A 19234-nucleotide genomic window follows, 5' to 3' on the forward strand; every position below is an offset into this window, starting at 1 on the left:
GGGAATGAAATGAAATAAAATAAAATAGTGTCCAATATAAAATTATTGATGTCTGTGGGAGAGAGAGAGAGAAAGGCAGAAAAAGCACAATGACAGGGTCATCTCACAATCTGAGGGAACAGCTCTCTCAGTCCTGTCTTGCTGCTTTAAGCCTTATGGTTTCCATTTAATGAGTGTAAAAACCACCATAAATGCAAATGAGTCACAATCCTCCGTTAATAGCTCTTAATACCTCTCTAAAGCTTTCATGAGGGAAGGGGCTACACCAGGCATCCCCAAACTGCGGCCCTCCAGATGTTTTGGCCTACAACGCCCATGATCCCTGGCTAACAGGACCAGTGGTCAGGGATGATGGGAATTGTAGTCCAAAACATCTGGAGGGCCAAAGTTTGGGGGTGCCTGGGCTACACCCATCCCCACTTCTTTTTGCTTGGTTTTAAGTGAGGTATTTATGGGAGGCGCTTTTAGTGAAAGTACAGCAAAGTAGTAAAGCATTGGACCGCAAGGCCTGCAATGAGCTTGGTAAAAGCCTCATGGCCCGTCATTGACTGCCAGCCAAGATGGAGTCGCCATGGGCCAAGGAAGCGTGCCTCCTAAGTACTTTGGGGTACCTCACAGAAATAAGATTCATAAACGGAATGGCCCATCTATGGTTACTGCAAGGCACAAAGTGGAGAAGGAAGCTTCCAGTTCTGCTTGAGAGTTCCCCAGAAGCCCCTAGCCGAACGCCATTTTGTGACAAGATGCTGTGGTCAAGATGTCTGCTGGGTTAGACCCAGCAGAGCTTTTACAGCAATATGGCTTTGTCCTGGCTTTGAGGGAAAGAAGCCCTCAAAGCCAGGCTTGGCAGGGGGTTGGACTGGATGGCCCTTGTGGTCTCTTCCAACTCTATGATTCTATTATTCTAAGCCGCTAGGATTGGGCTGTTGACACAATCCCGTATTCGTCCAACTAAAATGGCCGAAGGGTCAGTGTAGCTAATGCAGGTGGATTGAGAAATGAAGGCACACGGTGCATTGTCAAACTATGGAACTTGTTCCCACAGGAGGCAGAGATGGCCAACTTGGTTTAAAAAGAGGATGAGACAAATTCAGAGAGGAGGAGAGGGCTATCGATGGCTACTAGCCACAATGGCCATGTTCTTGTCTCCAGTCAGAGGCAGCAATGTTTCTGAATACCAGTTCCTGGAAAGCACAGGAGGGGAGAAGGCTATTGTGTTCGAATCCAGCTTGCCCGTTTCCCACAGTCCTCTGGTCGGCCACTGTGAACAGGATGCTGGACCAGATGGGCCATTGGCCTGATCCTTGCAGGGCTTTCCTCATGTGCTTCAAGTCACAAGATATAATGGGGGGGAAATAAGAATGTCAAGGAAAACACAGCTAGAGGAGAATCGTCTCCAGGAAACCACCCAAGCGGCCGTTGAGCCACAGATACTCAGAGTCCAAGTGGCTGAAAAGTTGAAATACAAAGGATCTTGGGGGGAAATTATACACCTAAAAGCCAGTTAGGGGAGGTGAATAGTCTCAAAATGACTTGCTGTAGATCTGTACAGTGCTACCTCGGCTCTCAAACGTCTCTGTCAATGAACGTTTCGGAACCCGAACGCCGAAAACCCGGAAGTAAATGCTTCCGCTGCGTGTTTTTCGATTTTTTTCAATTGAATTTGCAGACACAGCCCTTTGCGCCTTGGCTTTCGAACGTTCCAGAAGTCGAACTGTCTTCCGGAACGGATTATGTTCAAGAACCGAGGTACCACTGTACTAGGATTCAGCAACCAAGCAACATGCGCTGAGAGTAAACACACTAAAATGAATGTATATGACCGAGGTCTACTCATGTCAAGGAGCCTACTCAAAGAAGTCAGCAAGATACAGGTCTGGGTGTCCCAATTTATTTCAGCCTCTCTCCCTCGCCAAGAGTATGGTGTATAGTGTTGGATTAGGACAGAGCTTTCCAAACTGTGCATCATGACACATCAAGTGTGTCGGTTGCAGTGTGTAGGTGTGCGAACGCTCCCCACACTCCTCCCAGGGCTGGAAAGGGGCGTAACCCCTCATTTGCTAGCAAAACTGAATTACTGCATCGCAAAATGATGCATGTTTGGAAAGGTCCAGATTAGGACCTGGGAGGTAAAGGGACCCCTGACAGTTAGGTCCAGTCGCGGCCGACTCTGGGGTTGTGGCGCTCATCTCGCTTTATTGGCTGAGGGAGCCGGCGTAAAGCTTCCAGGTCATGTGGCCAGCATAACTAAGGCGCTTCTGGTGAACCAAAGTGGTGCATAGAAATGCTGTTTACCTTCCCGCCGGAGCGGTACCTATTTATCTACAGTGGTACCTCGGTTTAAGTACACAATTGGTTCTGGAAGTCTGTACTTAACCTGAAGCATACTTAACCTGAAGCGAACTTTCCCATTGAAAGTAATGGAAAGTGGATTAATCCATTCCAGATGGGTCCGCGGAGTACTCAACCTGAAGCATATTTAACCCGAAGTATGAGTGTAATTGGTTCCGGAAGTCCGTACTTAACCTGAAGCGAACTTTCCCATTGAAAGTAATGGAAAGTGGATTAATCAGTTCCAGACGGGTCCGCGGAGTACTTAAATTGAAAGTACTCAAACCGAAGCGTACTTAAACCGAGGTATGACTGTACTTGCACTTCGTGCTTTCAAACTGGCAGGTTGGCAGGAGCAGGGACTGACCAACGGGAGCTCATCCCGTCACACCGACCTTCTGATCAGCAAGCCCTAGGCTCTGTGGTTTAACCCACAGCACCAGCTGCGTCTCTGGGAGACCAGGGTTCAAATTCCATCCAGCCATGCCAGTCACTATCTCTCGGCCTGATGTACCTTCACAGGGTTGTTGCAAGAATAAAACGAGGAGTTGTAGAAACATAGTATTGTAGATTTGGAAGTGGTCCAAGGGTCATTTATTCCAACCCCCTGCTGCTCGGAGGGAAGGTGGGATACAAATACTGTATAATAGGTAAAAGGTGCTAAACATGTATCTGGGCTGTGCTACTTCAAACTACAAATGATGTACACGGGAGCACTTCTTAAACCTCTCCCCGCCCCCCATGACATCTAATCTTCATCTTGCAGGAGACAAGTGGGGCAGAGGAAATCTCACTTCCGTGCTTTGCTTTTGCAAATTATATCATCTAAACTTGTTAGCTGCTCATTACACAAAAAAAGTTCTCCAAGCAGCTAACGACAAATTTGAGTGCATAAGCGTAGATGTAATACACAATAAAAGCACATGAAATTTATGTCACATGCTTGGAATATAGCTTGCATCTTTCTCTCGTCTTTAAACTGATTTTGGCGTTATTAGCCATCTCACATACCAATGATGGCAGAGGCCATTAAAAATGCCAAACTGAATCCTGAGAGCCTATTGTTGTAGCCTGAAGCTATACTGCTCAGGTGCACCTAGTTATTCCCCTCCTTCGCCATTATTTCTAAACACCATGAAGCTTTGAAGCTACCATTTGAAGGGGGTTGTCTAGGAAAGAAAGGAATCAGGCTTAGCCCTCTTGCCTCATGCATTTCCCAACCAGGACACCCCCAGAAACAGTGGGCAGGTTCACCCCCCTCCATTTTCCTGTAGAAAGGAAGAAACTACTCTGGCAGCTAAAGAAATCAGAGGGCTGCAATTTTAAACCTATCAGTGCCACAAGAGTGGAAACTTTAGGAAGCCTCTCTACCCTATTGGTTTTTTTGCTACCAACTACAGCCTCACTGGCTATTTTTATGTCTTATTTTAAAAGGCAGTTGGGGCACTACATGCAGCTGCCGTGTTACTCCCCTCAGTGAGAATTAGCCTTTCCATTGAACATTCTATTTGTCCTTTTAGTTCTTGAAATTCTCTTTCCCATCATGGAGCTCCACGCAGCATACACGAAATCTCTGCTCTCCTGCACAGACCAACGCAGGCCTGCAAGCATAACTTCCACGCCTGCTTTCTTCTTCTTGCCCAGGCATCCCCAAGCTGCGGCCCTCCAGATGTTTTGGCCTACAACTCCCATGATCCCTAGCTAACAGGACCAGTGGTCAGGGATGATGGGAATTGTAGTACAGAACACCTGGAGGGCCGAAGTTTGGGGGTGCCTGTTCTTGCCAATTTCCCCAAGCTGTCTTTTGGAAAGTCCAAAGGAAGAGCTTGTGGCAGGGTGGAGCATCTGGGCAGGAAAGTACATGTACACTCAGCCCGAGCCACCGCCCCCAGCATAACAATGAGCCCTCTGTGTCAAGCGCCAAGCCAAACCCCACCCATCTGTTTCTGCGCTTTGAGGAAATCGGAAATAACCATCAAAAGTTTTAGCTGAACAAAGGAAGAGGAGGCACAGCCAATGAAGTATTTATATAAATAACATATTAGTTTTATTAAAAACGCAAGCAACTCTGTAGGATAATGCCACAGGAACAATGTCTTAGAACAGTTTGGGTGACTGTGTGCCTATTAAGAAGAGCTTTTCTGAGAGTAAGGATTAAAGGCCTTCAGTTCCAACTGCAGCAACACCCATTTTTCAATATGTACACTGAAGAGCACATCAGCAATCGAAGCCAGCTCCCCCAGAAGCATGGAGGGGGGAGTTTAAGTACAGTATAGCCGATCCCCCAGCAGGCAGAAATACACTAATCGCCTATCAGTTCTTCCAGGAGCAATAAAAAATTAAAACAAATTAAGACCCTACAATCATTTGAAAGAAAGCCTTAAAACACAACCAGACCAAAATTCTGCCTGGGCCATTGCTCGGTTATAACCAGTCCCTCCTCACGTGTCACTCCTTAGAGCTAGTTCACAGGCACAGCATTATAGACAGGAGGCAGCACCCGCCGCGAGTTGGCTTTCACCCAAGGGTGCTCCATCACACCCTGAAGTGGCAGTCGATCAGCCGGGTTGTAGCGTAGCAGCTTTGAAATCAAGTCCCGGGCGCCTTCTGTCACAAATGGGGGGAACTTAAGATCTACCTGTATTTGGGGGGCGGGAAAGAGAGAAAAGGGGGTCAAGACCACGAACCAGAAAAAAGCAGGCATGGATTTAGCAAGGAACAAACGCTTCCTTGGCTTCTGAAAGCATTTCTCTCTCACACACACACACTTGGAAAGACATCTCTGCAACTTGCATTGCTAACATATTTAGGCAGGAAGCAAGAAGGCTCTGTACAATGATCTGCTAAATATTTGGCGTCTTTAGAGGGTCCTCTTAAGAATCTCTCAAAAATTTGGCCGGGAGGAGGCATTCTAGACTTTTATGGTACTCCCTGGGGCTTTTTATCCCAAAGAGTGTCATGTTGTACTGTTGCTGGCATCCGTCTCAAGAGACAATGGAGTGCGCCTCCGGGGGTCGCAGCACCGAAATGACCTTCCTGGAGTGCAAGCCTGGGCAGTGTGTCCTGAGGTCCTGGGCTGCCCAGACAACAAGACCACCCTCTCGGCTTGGTTGATGTAGTCCAAAAGAAAGCAGAGCAAGACGTTTGGCACCAGCTCGGCTGCAGGAGTTGCTGGAAGTACAAGGAGTACAAGGCGCCATCCAACCCCCTCCACTCCTGATCAGGGCTGTCTTAAGCTTATGCGCTACCAGGGTGCAGAGATCCGCTGGTGCCCCTCCCCGAATTCCCGCCAGGTTGCCCAGTCCCAGGCGCGCAGGAGGGCGGAGCAGGCCGGCTCCCTCAGCATCTTCCTGGCTCAGTCGCCCCCGAACTCACAGCACAGAGCCCTCCGCTGCATTCTGACCGATGGGCGGACGGGCTCTTCCCCGGACTCAACTCTTGGGCCCCGGACTCTTGGCCAGGCGCCCCCGAGAGCCCAGCGCCCAGGTGCCCCACACCCCTATGGCTAAGATGGCCCTGCTCCTGATGTGTGTAGGGCTTACTCCATAGACATTTATTCTCCCAAAGATATCCCACAAGGCAGTGGAGGATTAGCATCAAGTTCCCCTTCTCCAAGATGGGATACAGTAATACCTCAGGTTACGAACGCGATCCGTTCCGGATTGCAGTTCGTAACCCGAACGCGATGCGCGGCGCCATTTTGCACATGCGCAAAGTGCGATTTTCACGCTTCTGCGCACGCACACGCAGCAAAAACACTTCCGGGTTTGCGCAGTTCATAACCCGAACTGTTCGCAAACCGAGGTGTTCGTAACCCGAGGTACGACTGTACTTTCACAGGTGGACGAGCCTCATCTGCCTCTCACTTCCCTGTACAGGACATGCAGGAATCCCCTACCATGCACAGAGAAGCACTGCAAGGAAGTTGCTGTACTTTCCAATAACCCTTCTTCCAAAATGGAGTAATGGAAGCATAGTCATGCCCACTAAATCCAGTCTATGCCAGCAAGCCTGTGCCATTCAACCTAAGTAGATCTTCTTGGAGGGAGGGCTGCCCCCCATGTGCCACATTACAGTGGTACCTCTACTTACGAATTTAATGCGTTCCGAACACACATTTGTAAGTCGAAAAAAATTGTAAGTCGAATCCCGTAGGAATGCATTGGGAGAAAAAATTCGTAAGTCGAAGCAACCCTATCTAAAAATTCGTAAGTAGAAAAAATCCTATCTAAACCTCATCCAAGATGGCGGACGGAGCTCCATTTGTAAGTAGAAAAATTTGTAGAGTTATTTGTAAGTAGAGTTACCACTGTACATCCTCCTCCTTAGATCACTGTGTCCCTCTTCCCCAGGAACCTTTCCCTATTCTGAATTATCATAAGACACGGTGGAAGGGAGATCTCATTTTTGCCTACTTTATTGCTAGACAGCCTTGTTAGCATAAATCCTATACATGGAACTACTGCTCAGTCAGTTGATATGTTGTATGCATAAGGAAATTTTGTCCATGGTATGATTATTTTCCACCTTCCCATTTCGACTCTCTGGCACCCTGAAGGGCTCTATATTGGACAAACAGGCCAAACCCTATGCCAAAGGATAAATGGACATAAATCTGACATCAGGAACCACAAGACAGAGAAACTAGTAGGAGAACACTTCACTCTCCCAGGACATTCTATACAAGATCTCAAAGCAGCTGTTTTATTACAGAAAAACTTCAGGAACAGACTGGAAAGAGAAGTTTCTGAATTAGAACTCATTACCAAGCTTAAAACCATGGAGCCACCTGGGATGAATAAAGACATTGGATTCTTATCTCATTATGCATGATCAAGCTTTCTTTAGCAGCAGTCATTAACAGCCATCTACAGGTTTACCACTCCCATCAGCCCATCACCCATTCCCCACCCACCCACCCTCTGTATATACATAAGGGTCTGATGCTTCTGTTTCAAGTGTATCTGAGGAAGTGTGCATGCACACGAAAGCTCAAACCAAAATAAAAACTTAGTTGGTCTTTAAGGTGCTACTGAAGGAATTTTTTTATTTTTGCTTCTACTCAGACCAACACGGCTACCTACCTGTAACTTTTTTATTTCAGTTTTTTATATATTGCACTGTTGTATTGTTGCTATGGCCGATGGCTGACGCAAATAAATATTCATTCATTCATTCATTCATTGTATGTGTATCTTCCTCCAAAACAGCTTGAAGGGTCTTCATGTGCACAAGGCTCCCCCCTCCCAATACCCCACACCCACCTTCACAATGCGGCGATATGTCTCCGGGGCGGAGGCGGTCTCGAAGGGCGGGTGCCCCACCAGGAACTCGTAACACAGGATCCCAATGCACCAGTGATCCACCTTCTCATTGTGTAGTTTGCCTTCAATCATCTCGGGGGGCAGGTAGTCCATAGTCCCACACATGGTCTTTCTCCTGAGGCAGAGGTGGTGGTCAAGGGCAGTTAAGAGCTGAAGCGATCTGGGGCAGCGCAGTGAAGAACTAGGGCCTCAGAAACCCCAAGCCCACCAGGGCGAACCAAACCAAGGGCGCCCCCCTTACCTGAGCGAGGGGGCATGCACGGACCAGCCAAAATCAGCAATCTTCAGCTCCCCCTTCAGCCCCATAAGCAAGTTCTCCGGCTTGATGTCACGGTGAATGACCTTCTTGCTGTGACAGTACAGGAGGGCATCAGCCAGCTCTTCCATGTACTGCAGAGGTGAAGCAAAGAAGGGTCCGTTGAGTACACCTTGGGACGACACCAGTGCCTCGCTATCCAAGAGACTTGAACCCACCGCCCTGCTCCTTTGGTGCACTGCTAACCTCAAACTGCACCCTTAGAATGACAGCCAAACAGATCAGGCACTATCAGGGAGCCTCAGTGGCTTTTGCCTGCCCTACCTGGTGTGCCCACGATGACCGTTCTTGGACAGGCACAGCCTGGCCATGATGATTCAGGCACTGGTAACCTCAAGATTTGATTAATGCGAACAAACTATCGCCAGCACCAATTCTTAAAAGCTTGCACTGGCTGCCCATGTTACTGGGGCCCCCGTTCAAGATTCTTGAATATCATTTACTAGATTAGAGTCTTAAGGACAACCTAAGGACCAGCTGATCTCTGCACGTCGGTGGAAGTCTTCAGGGGAGGTTATTAGTGGTCCTCCATGGTTCAAATGTTTGGCTTATAACCACCAAAGACCCAACCCTGTGGAAACCATTCCAGACTGAGATTAGGCTAGACCCCTCCCTGAACTTCAGACCCTTGGCAAAGCCTTTTCTATTTCAGCATGAGTGTTAAGCATGGTCTCAATTTATAGTGTTTATTAACAATAGGTATAGTAATCTCCCTTCTGTCTCAGTCACAGCAGCCACTATGGAGAAATTATCTTAATACTATAGATTGTAGTATATACCCTGTTGACGTAAGCTAAATCTGCAAGGTAGAAGATTTTCCAAGTCTGTTATGATGCCATGTACATGCAATGTACAGATGCTAAGTTTTGTCATCCACACGAATTTACACTTACTAATAGTTTCTAAATGTTTCCAATAATAACAGGGATGTGGGTGGCGCTGTGGTTTAAACCACTGAGCCTCTTGGGATTGCCGATCAGAAAGTTGGCGGTTCGAATCCCCTTGACAGGGTGAGCTCCTGTTGTTCGGTCCAAGCTCCTGCCAACCTAGCAGTTCGAAAGCAGGCCCCAAAGTGCAAGTAGATAAATAGGTACCGCTCTGGCGGGAAGGTAAACAGCATTTCCGTGCACTGCTCTGGTTTCGCCAGAAGCGGCTTAGTCATGCTGGCCACATGACCCGGAAAAACTGCCTGCGGACAAACGCCGGCTCCCTCGGCCTGTAAAGCGAGATGAGCGCCACAACCCCAGTAATCTGCAACTGGACTTTACTGTCAGGGGTCCTTTACCTTTTAAGAATAACAACAGCAGTAGCAGTAGTAGTGGTAATAATAATAATGTTTTCTCTTTCAAGATTGGACATCAATTACTCTTATTCAATGTAGGGGTTTTCTTTAAATCAAGAGTTCATGTATGCCAGGCATGTCCAATCGGTCGATTGCGGGGGCATCCCTGGTCGATCCTCAACAACTTTGGTGAAGGCTCCCCAAAAAAAGCTCAACAACTTTGGTCAATCCAATGGGTAGGTCACTGCCAGATTTTTTTTAGAGTGGAAGTAGATCACAGTCTCTTGGGATTTGGACATGCCTGATGTACACCGTTTAGCCAGCGGCGCTCTGAGGTTTCCGGCAGAAGGCATTCCTAGCCCCACCTGGAAATGCCACCAGGGACCATTTTTGGTCAATGCTCTCCTGCTGAGCTACAGCCCACCCCCTGGCAACATCTTCCCGCCTTTCCGCCCAACGCATGGGATGCCTTAAGGTTGCAGGGCCCCCAAGCTATTATTGAACCTCTGATCCCAGGCGCAGTGATGCGCAAACTCACCGTGGCGCTCCTCTGCTCATCGAAACGCCGGTGCTTCTGCAGTTCCTTGTAGAGCTCGCCGCGAGGGGCATACTCCAGGATCAGATATACACGCTTCCGGTCGTGGAAGTAGTTGTAAAGACGCAGGATATTGGGGTGGCTGCAGGAAAGGGGAGGCGCATTAGAATGTACGACTGGGGAGCGGTAGGAAAGGAAAGAGAGACTTAAAACTATTAAATAGTTAAAACTATTATGAACTTGGAGGCCCAGGGGCCTTTGCTCTTTGCAGTACCTGAGGTGACATTGGATTTCAATCTCCCGTCGTAGCTGATGTTCCACGGATTCCTTCTCCATTTGGGATTTGAAGAGCACCTTGAGTGCCACAATGAACTTGGATTCTTTCTCCCGAGCCAGGTAGACGTTCCCAAACTTGCCTTTGCCCAGAGGACGCCCAATCTCAAAGTCCTCAATGGTGAATACGCGCCTGGCGAATGGAGGACAAACAGGTTAGCTGGCGTGACGGCCCAGAGGAATTTGTCATGTTGTAAGGAGGGGACGGGCACCTTGAAATCCTATTGTTCCCCGCAGGGAGACTCTCCTGGCACCATCACTACATACCTTTAGGTACTAGGCAAAAACATCCCTCTTCTCCCAGGCCTTTGGCTCATTAAACTATCTATTGGCCTTTCAAACTGGCAGGGTATTGGTTTGGTTTAATATTACAGTGGTACCTTGGAAGTCGAATGGAATCCGTTCTGGAAGTCCGTTCAACTTCCAAAACGTTTGAAAGCCAAATCGCAGCTTCTGATTGGCTGCAGGAAGCTCCGCCGGGACGTTCGGGTTCCAAAAGAACGTTCGGAAACCAGAACAATCACTTCCGGGTTTGCGGCGTTCGGGAGCCAAAACGTTCCAGGGCATTCGGAATCCAAGGTACGACTGTATATCTTTGTGTTTTTTATATTTAAACTTTTATATGCCTGTTGTCTTTGTCCATGGAGTTTTCTTGGCAGGGATACTGGAGTGGCTTGCCAGTTCCTTCTCCAGGTGGATCACGTTTAGTCAAAACTCTCCACTATGACCTGTCCATCTTGGGTGGCCTTGCATGGCATAGCTCATAGCTTCTCTGAGCTCATAGCTCATAGCTTCTCATAGCTCATAGCTTCTCTGAGTTATTCAAGCCCCTTCGCCACGACAAGGCATTGATCCATGAAGACACAGCAAGACATCAAGAAGAGGTGGCAAGAATACACAGAGGAATTATACCAGAAAGATATGGAGGTCTCGTACACCTCAGGTAGTGTGGTTGCTGACCTTGAGCCAGACATCTTGGAGAGTGAAGTCAAATGGGCCTTAGAAAGCATTGCTAATAACAAGGCCAGTGGAAGTGATGATATTCCAGCTGAACTGTTTAAAATTTTAAAAGATGATGCTGTTAAGGTGCTACACCCAATATGCCAGCAAGTTTGGAAAACTCAGCAATGGCCAGAGGATTGGAGAAGATCAGTCTACATCCCAATTCCAAAGAAGGGCAGTGCCAAAGAATGCTGCAACTACCGCACAATTGCGCTCATTTCACACGCTAGCAAGGTTATGCTTAAAATTCTACAAGGCAGGCTTAGGCAGTATGTGGACCGAGAACTCCCAGAAGTGCAAGCTGGATTTCGAAAGGGCAGAGGAACCAGAGACCAAATAGCAAACATGCGCTGGATTATGGAGAAAGCTAGAGAGTTCCAGAAAAACGTCTACTTCTGCTTCATTGACTATGCAAAAGCCTTTGACTGTGTCGACCACAGCAAACTATGGCAAGTTCTTAAAGAAATGGGAGTGCCTGATCACCTCATCTGTCTCCTGAGAAATCTCTATGTGGGACAAGAAGCTACAGTTAGAACTGGATATGGAACAACTGATTGGTTCAAAATTGGGAAAGGAGTACGACAAGGTTGTATATTGTCTCCCTGCTTATTTAACTTATATGCAGAATTCATCATGCGAAAGGCTGGACTAGATGAATCCCAAGCCGGAATTAAGATTGCTGGAAGAAATATCAACAACCTCAGATATGCAGATGACACAACCTTGATGGCAGAAAGCGAGGAGGAATTAAAGAACCTTTTAATGAGGGTGAAAGAGGAGAGCGCAAAATATGGTCTGAAGCTCAACATCAAAAAACCAAGATCATGGCCACTGGTCCCATCACCTCCTGGCAAATAGAAGGGGAAGAAATGGAGGCAGTGAGAGATTTTACTTTCTTGGGCTCCTTGATCACTGCAGATGGTGACAGCAGTCACGAAATTAAAAGACGCCTGCTTCTTGGGAGAAAAGCAATGACAAACCTAGACAGCATCTTAAAAAGCAGAGACATCACCTTGCCGACAAAGGTCCGTATAGTTAAAGCTATGGTTTTCCCAGTAGTGATGTATGGAAGTGAGAGTTGGACCATAAAGAAGGCTGATCGCCGAAGAATTGATGCTTTTGAATTATGGTGCTGGAGGAGACTCTTGAGAGTCCCATGGACTGCAAGAAGATCAAACCTATCCATTCTTAAGGAAATCAGCCCTGAGTGCTCCCTGGAAGGACGGATCGTGAAGCTGAGGCTCCAATACTGTGGCCACCTCATGAGAAGAGAAGAATCCTTGGAAAAGACCCTGATGTTGGGAAAGATTGAGGGCACTAGGAGAAGGGGACGACAGAGGACAGTGTTCTCGAAGCTACGAACATGAGTTTGACCAAACTGCGGGAGGCAGTGCAAGACAGGAGTGCCTGGCGTGCTATGGTCCATGGGGTCACGAAGAGTCGGACACGACTAAACGACTAAACAACAAAAATATTTAAACTGCTCTGTGATCTTCGGATGAAGAGCGGGCTAGAAATTTAGTAAGTAAATAGATATGGCTAGCCAGAGAAGGCAAGTCCCAACCCGTTCCCAAGTCGAGAAACTCATTCGCAAGCGCCACCTTTCTGAAACCAGTAACAAGGGAACTCACTCAGGGCCTTCCTTTGGCGGCTGAGCCATGGAGCCAGACTCAATAGGGACCCTGCCTGCGACAGCTGTGGAAACAGAAAACAAAGTCATGCATATCCATAACACAGCAAGACCAACACAAGCCCCAGCCCCAACACAAGCAGTCCGGGGAAAACCCAAAGCAATGGGATGCATCCGAGGCAATTTCAGCAGCACAGGAATCAGTGAGAGGCATTTCCAAAAAGCAAAAACCCAAAAAGCAAAAAACCCCACAAAGCAGACAAGGTCTTACCCATATTCTGGGCACCCGAATCCTTTGGGCCGTGCTTTGTGCTGCTGGAGATAGCTCTGTGGGCCAAAAGCGATCCAGATGGGGTGAGGGATGAATGAGTGTTGGTATCCTTACAGGCAACCCTCTGAGCACTTGTTATGCTGTTCACCCGGTACTGCAGGAAAGGGACAACGGAATCAAGAAATTGGAGAGAGGCTGCAGCAGGAGTTCATTAGCCCCATTCAAGGTCACATTTTGTGGTTTTTAAATGAAGACGCACACACAGCCTTGTGTGCAAAGACAGAAAGTCACTGAATTTTGTATCAGTAGGTTTTTCTGAAACACTCCAGTGATCTGATTTAGCTTGCTTATGTACTTGTACTTTTTATCTTTTGTTGGAAGCCGCCCAGAGTGGCTGGGGAAACCCAGCCAGATGGGTGGGGAATAAATAAAATATTATTTATTATTATTATTATTATTATGTGAGCAAAGCAAATAACTTTCCGGGTTTGTCTAGTATTAATTGTATTTACAACTGACATCCATCCACTATTACCGATAAACTTTTGAAATGGAAAAATTTCCATGGAGAAGTAAAATAATGGAGAATGCTCCCCCTCACATCATTGGTTATATACAGTCATACCTCATGTTACATTCGCTGTGGGATATGTCTTTTCATGTTGTGAACGGGCCAAACCCGGAAGTAGAGATGTAAAATTTCCGGAAATTTTTCCAGGGGGAAACGGAAATTTTCAGAAAAATTGAAAAAAAATATGCTACATTAGCACTTCTTTTTTCTTTTTCAGATTGAAAGTCATTCTGTTACTTTAGAAACATAAAATATAACTATGGGTAATTTTTAAGGGGCATAAAATTATCACAACTACCCTGTTTCTCATATTTTAAGACATACCCATAAAATAAGCCATAGCAGGATTTTTAAGCATTCAAAATGCCGGCCGTGGCAGGAGGAGGAAAAAAAAAAAGACATCCCTGGAAAATAAGCCAGTGTGTTTTTTTGAGTAAAAAATAAATATAAGACCTGTCTTATAATATGAGAAACACGGTAGCATATTAAAAATATAGTGTATCCAAACAGGAACTGAAATTTAACTTGTCATTTATCACTGTTTGCTATGCAACATGCTTACTCCACCTCCCATGTTTTGCCCATGAGACCTTATGTACCGCGTTTCCCCTTTTTTAAGACACCGTCTTATAACTTTTTTCCTCAAAAAAACACAAGGTGCCTTATTTTCAGGGGATGTCTTAATTTTTTATTAGGTTTTTATTTTATTTTATTACGGGAACTTCTGTTGCTCGTTGGTCTTATGAGGCAGGCAGGAAGGGCGGAATTTGCAGAGACTGGCTCTCGGAATACAGGAAGGGAGGAAAGTCTAGTCAGCAAGCTGGTTATTACGGTACCTCATGACAGGCCGCTGGCTCGGGGCGCCGCTGGGCGCTCTGAGTGCTTGGCGCTGCAGCAGCAGCAGCCGGTTCTGGGCGCCGAGGCCCTGCGGCCCTCAACATTCTGTCGGGGCAGAAGGGGGCCAGCAGCGCTCCCATCGCTGTCCGTTCGGTGCCGAACCGGGCAGGTACCGTGCCGGGGTAGCTTAGTGCTTGGGGCCATAGCTGCCAAGTTATCCCTTTTTTAAAGGGATTTTCCCTTATGCTGAATAGGCTTCCTCGCGAGAAAAGGGAAAACTTGGCAGCTATGCTTGGGGCACGCTGTGAGCGGGCGTGTGAAGCGATGGCGCGAGGCTCCCTCAGCTCCAGCCTAGGCAGGGATTTTGCTAAGGCGAAGCCTTCAAGGAGCCAGGCTTGGGCGGCTGGCTGGGGTTAGGCCGCACAGCGGCTGAGGAGGCAGGGCGGGAGTGGGGCGGAATCTGAAATGGCCCAGTCGTGGGTGGCAAGGCGGATCGGGAGCGGGGCGAGACGTTGCCGGCTAAGCTGCTGGGCTGCTCCGCCACAACATGGCTTTGAGGCACAACATGGCTTCCGCGGGGGTCAGCGGGGCCCTCGGCAGCTGCGCTTCTTCTCACACTCCCTCTGTGTGGGAGGTGGTGCTGCAGAGCCCAAGGCGGGAGCCGGGAGAGCCTCTCCGAAGAACTGTTCTCCCGGCCAATGCTTAAACAGAAAGAGCCCAGCCGGACCAAACCAGAGGTCCCTCCAGTCCAGCGCCTTGTTTTTAAAAGCGACTAGAAAAAAAAAAGCCGTCCGTTGCCCCGGCGGCGTGAAAGGGCCCGCAGGCCTCCCGTCGCCGCTCAGCCATGGGCCATGCAGCCCACGACGCTCTAGAGGCGTGGAAGGGGCCTTATCTTAAAATATTTCATTCATCATGTTAAAATAAAACATTCCATAATCTATTTTTTTATTTTTCCAAAAAAAAAAAAACCACAAAAAGGCTTCAGGACAAAAACGGGGGGAAAACTGGTTTTTACCGAATTTTTCAGGGTTTTTTCCGGGCCTTCACATCTCTACCCCGTAGTCCCGGAACGGGTTACTTCCAGGTGAGGCGCGCGCACCTGCGCAGACACGACACTTCAGGATGTGGCCTTTTCAGGTTGCAAACAGGCCCTCTGGAACGGATTCCGTTCGCAACCAGAGGTACCACTGTACCTTCATTTGAGGCCCCATTAATAAATGTGATACTAGTACAGTAAAAGCCACAATTCAGAGCCCACAGTCTAATCCCACCCCCAACACACGCACACACACACACGGAGAGAGAGAGAGAGAGAGAGAGAGAGAGAGAGAGAGAGAGAATGGGACTTTTGTCAAGAGCAGAAGATAAGGTAAAAGACCAGCGATCCAATTTTTGTCTATTACACATACAGTGGTACCTAAGGTTACAAACTTAATTCATTCCGGAGGTCCATTCTTAACCCGAAACCGTTCTGAACCTGAGGCGCGCTTTCGCTATTGAGGCCTCCCGCTGCCTCCGCGCCGCGATTTCCGTTATCCTGGGGCAAAGTTCTCAACCTGTACTACTTCTGGGTTGGCAGAGTTTGTAACCCGAAGTGTTTGTAACCTGAGGTAACACTGTACTCAAGTTTAAACCCCACCCACATAAAGATTCCCTAACCACCCATCACATTCCCACCCCACATTTGACACAGTTGACACATTCCCACCCCACATATACCATAGCTTTCCCAGCAGTGGCAGATATAGGTAAAGACTTACTTTGGAAAGGCTATACAAACTGCTCCAATTTTCCTTATTTGCCATCTTGGATCACAAGATGATCTGAAAGACCATCAGATCTCAGAATCCTCAGAGGGAGAGACAGCACAGCTCTGGTGTCCAGCACACCAAGTCAGAAAGACTGCGACCAAAATTACCGCAGCTCCAGTATTGAATCCCCAAGAGTCACTCTGCAAAGGGTTAACAGATATCATGCTGTGGAACTGAGCCAGTGTTAGCAACTGGGACAGGAAATCTAGGAGCCAAATGGTTGTGGGCACCAAATCAGAATATCTAGTCACCTCTATATATATATATATATATATATATATATATATATATATATATATATATAAAAGCAACACCTTTTATTTATTTTTCCAGAAAGCATGAACTAATACGCAATTCACATGTGACACATTGCAATACAGTGGTACCTCAGTTTAAGTACACAATTGGTTCTGGAAGTCTGTATTAACCTGAAGCGTACTTAACCTGAAGTGAACTTTCCCATTAAAAGTAATGGAAAGTGGATTAATCCGTTCCAGGCGGGTCTGCGGAGTACCGGTACGCAACCTGAAGCGTACTTAACCCGAAGTATGAGTGTAATTGGTTCTGGATGTCCGTACTTAACCTGAAGCGTACTTAACCTGAAGCAAACTTTCCCACTGAAAGTAATGGAAAGTGGATTGATCCGTTCCAGATGGGTCCGCGGAGTACTTAAACTGAAAGTACTCAAACCGAAGCGTACTTAAACCGAGGTATGACTGTACTGTACTGATTGATGCTTTTAAAGTAGCAAGGGAGCACCTTTGTATCCCTCCACCTGTTCTCAGTATTACTGAGGGTTACTAAAAGCACTGCTACTGTGTTTGGTTTGGCAGCTTAAAGAGTGCCACACTCTGCTCTGGATGTGCACATTCATATAATAACTATTTACAATGGAAAGGCACTGGGAATTAAAGAAGAAATCTTTTTCACTCCTTCTAAACATACAAATGTTTATTGTGTGGTTGTTTGCAGCACATGAAACTTTCAGGTCAAAAAGTAAAGATGTATGCTGTCCCAGTGTTTATGCTCCATATCTGATCACACCATTAGTAATGCGAGCAAAGAACTATTGAATGCCTGAGTACAAATACATGCATATGTCACAGCTTGCAATATAACTGCCTGAAGGGATTTTCCTGCAAGCTTTATTTTTGTGATAACTTGTTGACTTGCCTTGGGTGTGCTCTTGTTTGAGATAGGGGGATAGACTCCATTGTGATATAGTTATTAATTTTTGAGAAAAGGTTCTGACAAAGCCTGGCAAAAAATATTATTGTGAACAGATTTAATGTGTGCTTAATGGCATGACTTCCAGCTGCAGGAGAATTCTCAATCACCTACACCTAACTATACATAAATACAGTATCCCTAAAACTGGCATTTACGAATGCAACACCTAACAGTTAAATTCAATTACCTTAAGTATGTGCTGAAAAGCATTTCATACCCGGGGAAGTGCTACAGAAATTGTAAGCAAAAAAACATACCACCAAGTTAGTAGTATGATGGCAAAAGGAATCCCCCCTCCCTTCCCTGTGAGCTACTTTTTTCCTTCTTGCTTTGAGAGTGGGGTTTGTTTGGTTTTGGGGGTACAATCCAGCAATTTATAGACTTTATGAAACAAATATAAATGAGAGCAACCATATAATGCTACTTGCTACACACTATTCTGGATTAAAGGCCTCATCTGCACTACCGTATAAGCATTTTTTTATAAAAAAAAACAGCACCATACAATTTCAAGCAGCGGGAGGGGGGTACTGGGAACTGTAGATTGGCTAAGGGTGCTGCTGAGAGTTGTTAGGAGACGCACCCCCCCCAAAAAATAGATCTGTGATTTCCAGAACGGTTCAACAACCAATCCCTCCTCGCAGGGAACTCTGGAAGGGGAATGGGGGGAGGGGTCTCCTAACATCTCTCAGCACCCTTAGCAAACTATAGTTCCCAGGATTATGGTGGGGGTGGGAGGTCCATGATGGTTTAAAGCACTATGAAGCTGCTTTCAATGCATAGTGTGGATAGGGCCGTTACCCCGAGATCCACCCCAAGCCATTATCCACCCAACCCCATGCAGCCCTGTGGCTCTCCATGCAATACTAGATCCCAGTCTCCCATCAGGTCCAGGAGGGTGGGAGCCGCAGTCCTGAAGGGGCACACGAGGAATCCCCGTCCCTGCCCCGCCGACCCATTTTTCCTCCCACCAGCCCGCGGGACTCTGTACCTGCCAGCCAACAGCCTCCCATCCGCGCCGCCACAGAAACGCCTTTGCCTTCGCTTTTCAAATCTGCCTTCCCGAAGCCCTATTGGCTTCCGCGGCGTTCCAGACGCGCCTCCTTATTGGTTATCAGAAGCCAGCAGCTCTTCCCCCCTTCCGAAGGAGCTGTTCTCCCGCTTTCTCATTGGCTAATTGAAGGGCTGAGCCACCCGCCTCTCGCGCGCCTCTTTTGCCCTTTCCATTGGTCAAGTTTCGACGTCTCTCCAGGAGCGTGCGGGTTAGGATAGGGGCGGGATTTGCAAAGAAGAGGAATGTACCGATTGGCTGCTTCCCTGCGCCCTTGACGATGCTCGTTCCCGATTGGTTAACTCGGGGGACGGCCGAGCGCAAGCTAAGTGGTTGCAAGGACCTCGTCAATCTTCCCCTCCCCCCCAAAAAAAGCCGGCCAATAAGAAACGAGGAGCAACGTAGGGCGGGATATGTCGGCCATTTTGTGAAAGGACAAGCATAGGGAGACGTGAGCCGAAAGAGGGATGGATGGCCGTCAGGTAACGAGAGGGGAAGGGGCGGGGTCAGAAGGAAACATGTGGAAAGATAGGCCCAATGGCCATTAACTAGCGTCTTCCGCTAGGCGTATTCCACCACTTGCAGACGATAGTGAAAGAAGGCGGACCAACTCGCAACTGGTGGAAACTTCAGTTGACCAATCAGGGGAAAATAGAATTGTAAGAGTTGGAAGGTGCACACCAGGGTCATTTAGTCCAACCCCCAGCAAT

At 47.4% G+C, this 19234-nt stretch overlaps 1 protein-coding gene across 3 annotated transcripts; it reads right to left on the reverse strand.

Moving 5' to 3' along the window:
- Positions 1-4359: 4359 nt before the first annotated feature.
- On the reverse strand, positions 4360-18633 carry AURKB (aurora kinase B). 3 transcript variants are annotated; one of them, XM_035135336.2, is made up of 10 exons: positions 18465-18633; positions 17661-17701; positions 16193-16383; positions 13025-13178; positions 12755-12818; positions 10063-10254; positions 9792-9930; positions 7897-8045; positions 7596-7770; positions 4360-4969 (listed from the first exon to the last, which is right to left on the reverse strand). In XM_035135336.2, the coding sequence occupies exons 3-10, from the start codon at positions 16235-16237 to the stop codon at positions 4793-4795; spliced, it is 1095 nt and encodes a 364-aa protein (XP_034991227.1). In that variant the 5' UTR covers positions 16238-16383; positions 17661-17701; positions 18465-18633; the 3' UTR covers positions 4360-4792. The 3 variants fall into 3 exon arrangements, with proteins under 3 accessions (XP_034991227.1, XP_034991228.1, XP_060137865.1); XM_035135337.2 differs by lacking the exon at positions 17661-17701 and having other exon boundaries at positions 18465-18632; XM_060281882.1 differs by lacking the exons at positions 16193-16383; positions 17661-17701; positions 18465-18633 and adding an exon at positions 15448-15462.
- Positions 18634-19234: the final 601 nt, after the last annotated feature.

The sequence above is a fragment of the Zootoca vivipara genome, chromosome 13 (assembly GCF_963506605.1).
Source record: "Zootoca vivipara chromosome 13, rZooViv1.1, whole genome shotgun sequence".
In the NCBI taxonomy this organism is placed as follows: domain Eukaryota; kingdom Metazoa; phylum Chordata; class Lepidosauria; order Squamata; family Lacertidae; genus Zootoca; species Zootoca vivipara.